The sequence below is a fragment of the Choristoneura fumiferana genome, chromosome 24, assembly GCF_025370935.1.
Source record: "Choristoneura fumiferana chromosome 24, NRCan_CFum_1, whole genome shotgun sequence".
In the NCBI taxonomy this organism is placed as follows: domain Eukaryota; kingdom Metazoa; phylum Arthropoda; class Insecta; order Lepidoptera; family Tortricidae; genus Choristoneura; species Choristoneura fumiferana.
Window position 1 is genome coordinate 11,402,898 of NC_133495.1, and position 7,203 is coordinate 11,410,100.

Consider the following 7,203-nt stretch of genomic DNA (forward strand, 5'->3'; position numbering starts at 1 on the left):
TCGTCGCTGAGGCCGAGGGGCTCGTCGCCGGCGTCCTCCGCGGCAGTGTGGACGCGCTCGGGCGGCGCGAGCGCGGCCGGCGCGGGGCCCGGCGCGGCGCCCGGCGCAGGGCCGGCGGGCGCCGCGGGCCAGTGCAGCAGCTCGTGGTGCGGCAGGCCGCACTGATCGATCTCACAGTTCGCAGCAGGGCACTCGTCCTTGTTGTGTTTGTGTATGAGGCATTTATGGCACAAACGTCTACCTTTGACGAAACGCCATCGATCCCGTCGCATAGCCTTTTTGAATCTAGCACACTTTGGTAGGGCGTGAGTACTCTCGCGGCAAAATGCACATTTTTTATCTTCTATTGCTGTATTATTTGACTGTGACTGTGCCAGTATTATATGCTTATTTTCGTGGGATTTTCGTTCTTCGGGTTTTTTATAGGTATAAATATGGCTTATACCTGCTATTGACGCCTTCGTGGCTTCCTCGTACAAAAAATCTGAAAATAATTCGAGCTTAGGTTTATTTTCATCTTGGAGGGTGTAGGCATAGTAATCGGCCCACTTAGTGATGAGCGCCGTCGGGCACTTAGTAACAACTGCATTCATTAGTTCAGGACTACGTAAATAATCAACTTGTTTTATTGCTCGAGCGGCGGCTACGTAGTTTTTCACTTTTATAGAAAAGTTGACGAGTTCGTTGTGATACGTCGGCGGCAACGGTGGCAACTTTCTCAGCTGTACAGTGATCCTTTGTATGATAGTTTCGGGCCTGCCGTAACGTAATTCCAAGGCTTCTATGATGCTCACTGCCGATGTGTTGCCGATAAGAAGGGAAGATACCGTTTCTTTCGCTTCGCCGCGTAAACAATTACGTAACCGGCTAACATTCTCTGCATCACTGAATTCGCACAATCTGGAGGACTCAGTGTATGCGTTTTTGAATGACAACCATTCCATTGAGTCACCATAAAAAGGTGGAAGCTCCTTATTTGTTTTCATTCGTAATAAAGTTTGTCGATCATTGGCAGTGGCGGTGGTGATGGCATTCTTTAGTGCGTTAGCAAGTTGTTGGATGTCGCTAGGCGCGGCCGTGGCGGCGGGCGGCGCCCCGTGGTGCGGCTCAATATGCGGCTGCTTCATGGCATCCTCGTGGCTACGATCCATCCATTGATCCACTTTGTGCTTGATGCGGGATCTGGCACTTACACTGCCGTTTTGCGAACGTTCCAGTCGAAGCGCGGCAATATCCGCCGCTAACTTCTTTTCGTTGAGTTCAAGCTGTATGCGAGCATTAGCTTCCGCTACTTCCAATTCAAGCTGTTTCTTACGGGCAATGAACTGAAGCTCACTATCATTGGAGCGTTTGCTGCTGGTCGATGCTGGCACTTTAGGTGCTTCCGTTTTGACGCTGCGGTTTTCAGATGCAGCTCCACGTTTCCGGACGTCCATACTCTTCATAGACGTACGTTCATCTGAATAGGCTTCAGCGTCAAGTATCTTTCTTGTACTTTCTTGGATGACATTATCCATAACAGCTCGCTCTGATGTAGTAGCGATTTTGCATTTCGACGCTGGCGGTGTGCTAAACATGGCGGCCGACCGGTACTGTAGGTTTATCACTATGTGTTCAAATTCGTGTCAGTTAAATTGTATTTATTTATTCGGTTCGTGGGACCACTTTGTAAAGAACTCACTGGGCACTGGGGTAACAATTTAAACACAAAAAATATGTGAAATCGAATGGTGGCAGCGTTAGCGCACGCGCGGTTCGTATCACGTGACAGCGGTGACTGACTAACAGAGCAGCTCGGGCTTTAACGCTACCCTCAAGTTTTATTTATTAAATCCAAAAAACCTTAACCTACCCACAACCTTAAATCTAAGAAATAACATATTTGTTTGTATGTGTGTGTGTGTGTGTGTGTGTGTACGCGTCGTCTACACTAACCTTTTTTTTTTTTTTTTTTTTTGCGGTGGGAAAATGCATTACGCATACGACCGCGCCTTGGGGACGACGCGGAAGTTATGTGGGACTCCCTCCCCATACCTCCTGCCCTACGGGAAGGAGAGGGGAGGTATACCCACTAAAAACCCACCGGTATTCCCTCTTGCCGTTTTGCGAGTGCCCTGGGAGAACGAGTAGGCACCAGGAACCTAACCTAACCTAACCTAACCTAACCTTTTTTTTTTTTTATTAACGGTAGGAAAATGCTTTACGCATACGACCGCGCCGTGGGGACAGCGCGGAAGTTATGTGGGACTCACCTCCCCCGTACCCTTCTTCCAACTAGCGGAAGAAGGGGGAAAGGCATACCCACTAAAAACCTACCGGTATTCCTTCTCTTGCCATTTGCGGATGCCATGGGAGCAGTTAGTGACACCACGGCATCCGCTGGCCGCCCCAGCCTATGCCGGGGCTTCCGCGCCAAGAGGAGGGGGACCAGGAATACTTAGTCCTCCCCCTAGACTCGTGGACCATAACGGCCAGCAGGGGATCCCCATCCCCCGCCGACTGGCACCACTAGGGTTGGAGGGCAGCAGCAAACTGCCGCCTTCTCCTTCCCACCCGTCTGCGCCGGAGCGGGTGCGCGAGGGGATCGTTCTCACGCTCCCGCTCCCTCTCCTCCTTCTGCGACATAACGTCTTCGCAGAAGGAGGCGACGGCCTCCCAAGAGCTCTCGCTGCTCAGCATGGCATTAACGACGCTGGGCAGCGAGAGATCACCGCCGATCGTTGCCACCAGGGCACGACGCTGAGGGGTCCAGGCGGGGCATACCTCTAAGGTATGCTGAGCCGTATCCTCGTCAGCACCGCACTCGTGGCACGAAGCTGTCTCCTCCCTTCCAGCGACCTTGTGCAAGTACCGTCCGAAGCATCCGTGGCCGGAGAGCACCTGCACAAGGCGGAAGGTAAGGGACCCGTGTTCCCTCCGACACCAATCCTGGAGCACAGGGTGGATGGCTTCGATCGTGCGGAGGCCGTACTCAGCCTCCACTAGCTCATCCGCCCAGCGCTCCAGCACCTCTTCCCTCTGGACCTCTCGGGCCCGGGCCAGCTCCTCGGGAGCCAGGGATTCGCCACGTTCCCTGCGTTCCACTTTTGCCTTGTAGGCGTCGGCGAGCACGGCCGCTTCAATCTCCCAGGGGGGAGATCCGGCCAAAGCTCCAGCCGCTGCCCAGCCCACCGTCCGGTAGGCCCGGGCCATCCTTACCGCCATCACCCTTTGAGGCTTGCGTAGCAACGCTTTGGTGGTGGCGGTAAGGGATTCTGCCCATATTGGTGCCCCATATAGGGCCATACTTCGAATGACCCCTGCAAACAAGCGTCTGCAGGGGCATTCGGTCCGCCTACATTGGGCAGAAGCCGCCCCAAGGCTCCCGCCGCGCCTACGAGTCGGGGAGCCAACCTGCGGAAGTGCTCCCCGAACTCCCATTTCCCGTCGAGGGTAAGGCCCAGATATTTGATGTGGGCCTTCACATCGACGGCCTCCCCATTCAGGCGCAGGGAAGACCCTCGTGGCACCCTCCACCTGGGCCCTCGGAAGCAGAGAGCTTCCGTTTTCGGGAGGGACACCTTGAGACCCAGCGCTTCGATGCGCCGGATCACCAGAGTGGCTCCCACCTCCGCCATCCTCCTCACCTCCTCATACGTGGTGCCTCGGACAGCAACGAGCGTATCGTCTGCGTAACAGACGACCGCCATCCGAGGCAGCACTCTCCCGCGGATGACCCAGTCGTAGCCAACGTTCCAAAGTAGGGGCCCTAGCACGGAACCCTGCGGTACGCCGCAGGCTACCGCCCTGGCCATCCGTTCTCCCCCTCTTCCAATGTAGAGCACTACCCGGTCCATCAGGTAGTGCTCTACAATCCTCTGGAGGTAGAAGGGCACTCTGTGATAACGGAGCGCCTCCCCTATCACTCCGAAGGGGAGAGACCCGAAGGCGTTGGCAATGTCTAGGGACACCGCCATGGCTCCCTGGCCTCTCCTGGCCGCATCTTCAGTGAACCCCTTCAGAACGGATAGGGCGTCCAGCGTGGATCGCCCAACCCGGAACCCGAACTGGTTCTCCGCAAGATCCGGCCCTTCGCTTGTCAGGTGGCAGACGATCCGGGAAGCAATTATCCTTTCGAGGAGCTTCCCGGATTCGTCCAGCATGACAAGCGGCCGCCACCCGGAAGGGGAGTCCGCCGGTCTGCTCTCCTTCCGCAGGAGGACCAGGCGGCCCTCCTTCCATGCTCGGGGAACCGCCCCGTGGCCAGACATTGGTCCATTAGGCTAACGAGGCGGTCCCCCAGGTGCTTGGTGGCTACTAACACCACCTTTCCCGGCACTCCGTCTGGGCCAGGCGCTTTCCGGCATCCTTTAGCCGACCCGCCGCCCGGATAATTTCCTCGCCCGTTATCGGGGGAATATCAGGGGGCACCTCGGGCTCGACCGTAGGTGGCGCCATCCGCGGTGGCTCAAAGGGCGGGCTGGGTGGAAAGAGGCCCTCCACCACTGCGGCCAGTAGCCCCGGCTCAAGGTCTTCAGTGGGGGGGACATCTTGAGCTTGGCCCGTACCATTCGATACGGGCGCCCCCACGGATCGTCGTCTAGCGAGGCCAAGAACTCGGTGTGAGCAGAGTCCTTGGCCCGCGCGATGGCCGTCTGGAAGGCGGCTTTCGCTGCCCGGAGTTCAGCAAGCAGCCTCTCCTCCTCACCTGGCACCCGTGTGCGCCGTCTTCGGCACCTGGTGAAGGCACGGCGGGCGGCATCACTGGCGGTTCGCAGTTCCGCGAGGTCCTGCGACCACCAGTAGACCCTCGGTCTGTGCGCGGATCGGCGTGCCCTCGGCATGGCTGCGTCGCATATTGCTGTCAGGTCTTCGCGGAACCTGACAGCTCTTTCATCGACCCCAAGGTGTTCAGGGGATCGGCGCTCCATGCCCGAACCATGGCAGCCTCTTCTGCCAACTCAAGGTTGAGGCGGGAGATAGCCCACTTGGGGAAGTCTCCGCCCCGCTCACCCGCCGTCCGGGTCTGAGGCCCAAGGGGCGCCTTGGAGACCCTGAACCGAATGTAGGCGTGGTCGGACAGGGTCTCCACCTCCTCTAGGACGCGCCAATCACCAATACGGGCGCCGATGGCAGGAGTAGCGAACGTTACGTCCACTATCGACCCCCCTGCCATCGAACGCAGGTATTGGCCGTCCCTGGTTCTGCAGAACCAGGCCGACCATTGCCGCCCAGTCCCGCAGAAGTGCCCCTCTCTGGTCTGTGATGGGACACCCCCACGCCGCGCACTTGGCGTTGAGGTCCCCCATCAGGACCACCTGAGCCGGTGATGCTCTCTGTACCACGGGCTCCAAGCCCCCAGGAACTGCTCGAATTCCCTGAGGGGCCTGTTTGGAGAGAAGTAGACACCTATCACCACTACTTCCCCCCATTTCACTGCCACGTAGCCGGCACCCTTCTCCTTGAGGGAGATGCGCTGGGTGCCAGCTGCGGGTACCACGACGGCCACCAAGCCCTCGGTGTCCCCGACCCAGTTTTGCTGAGGAGGGACGTAGTAGGGCTCAGCAACCACTGCCACGTCAATGCGCCACTCCGCAAGGACCTGCATGAACAGGTCCTGTGCGCGCGCGGAGTGATTTGAGTTCGTCTGTAGGAGCTCGTAATGCAGGCGTGCTGGCATCAGGACATCTGCATCACGAGCTCCTCACTGGCCTGTCGGCTCTGAATTGGGATGGCCCTGGCCGCTGGGGTCCTCCCTCTTACCGTCGGGGGGATGCAATTTGATCCCCCCATTCTGTGCTTATGCGGGCGGCCAGCTTGGGCACACACCGCACATTTGGTCACCGCCTCACAAGTGGCCGCCAGGTGACCCTCAATACCGCACCGGAAGCATTTTAAGCCGTGCTCCGCTTCCGATGGGCAGAGAGCCCTGGTGTGGCCCAGCGCCATGCATTTGTAGCAGCGCATGGGCAGGGCCTCCACCGGCTTTACGGCGGCCACCACCCACCCAACTGGGACTTTGCCCGCAGTAGCGATGGCCTTTGCAGCCACCGCCGGGCACCTTACGAGGGCCGAGCCCTGCCCCCATGCACTTGACCTGATGCCTCCGATCTTTATTTTGTCAGAGGCACAGCCACCCAATTTGGCCAAGGCGATGGCCAGCTCCTCGCGGCCAACCGTCTCGTCAAGGCCCGTGACCTTGAGGTCCACGAGCTTTGTGGGCCGCGTGACCTCCGCCTGGTCCCCGATGACCACCTTCAGCCTCTCGGCCAAGAGATCGGCAGTGGCCTCGGGGTGCTCGCCGCCCACCTCCAACATTCTGGAGCCGGTCATCGTCGCCCTTATTTTAAACCTTTTTTTTTTTTTTTTTTTAACGTGCTGAAAATGCGCCTTATGCATGTCCCCCGCTCGAGGCAGCGGGTGGGGTCTGTCGGGCTCTCCCCCAAGAGGGGGCATACCGACTAAAAACAACACGACCTTACCCTCTCGGCCCTTATGCGGACGCCACGGGATCGCGAACATTTCACCGCGACGCCGCAGGCCAGCCCGGGATGGGCTCCCTCTCTGCGCCCCAAGATGGTATTGGGGCGCTGCGCCCCTAGGATTTTAGGGGCGCTCGTCCAGGACGGCACGTGCAATGCGGGTCCGGGATTCCTCGCCCTCGCCCGCTGTGCCGCCACGTCGCGTCTGTCGTGTCAAGTCGGTCAATGTCCTCTCATGTAAGTCAGTCAGTTATGTCCTCTCATGTCGCGTCGTCGTGTCCGGACGACCACAAACCTTACCAGGCTTGGGCCGCCCAAGGGCTCCCCCTTACCTTTCCCTGTCTAATGAGAACAGGTACTCAGCTCGGGTTCGCCCCCCTCAGACGGCGGCCACAGCCCTCAAAAGGGCTGCGCCGCCCCGGCATCATTGGGCTTGCGCCCTCCGCCCGATAGGGCTCACCCTCACCTTTCCTTGTCTAATGAAGACAGGTACTCAGCTTGGGCTCACCCCCCTCAAAAAGGCATTGGCCCGAAGGCCAAATGCCGCCCTCTTAGGGCCCAAAGGCCCGTTGGATGGCAAGGTTCGCCCGGCAGCTCCCCTCACCAGACCAACATCCCCCCTACCCCAGTCACGTCGAAAGTCAGTCACGTCCGGCGACCACAGCCCTTAAAAGGGCTGCGCCGCCCCGGCATCACTGGGCTTACGCCCTCCGCCCGATGAGGCTCACCCTTACTTAATACC

At 58.7% G+C, this 7,203-nt stretch overlaps 1 protein-coding gene across 1 annotated transcript; it reads right to left on the minus strand.

Moving 5' to 3' along the window:
• Positions 1-4,843: 4,843 nt before the first annotated feature.
• On the minus strand, positions 4,844-5,659 carry LOC141441964 (uncharacterized). The gene is made up of 2 exons (XM_074106850.1): positions 5,298-5,659; positions 4,844-5,183 (listed from the first exon to the last, which is right to left on the minus strand). The coding sequence occupies exons 1-2, from the start codon at positions 5,657-5,659 to the stop codon at positions 4,844-4,846; spliced, it is 702 nt and encodes a 233-aa protein (XP_073962951.1).
• Between the last annotated feature and the right edge of the window lie 1,544 nt (positions 5,660-7,203).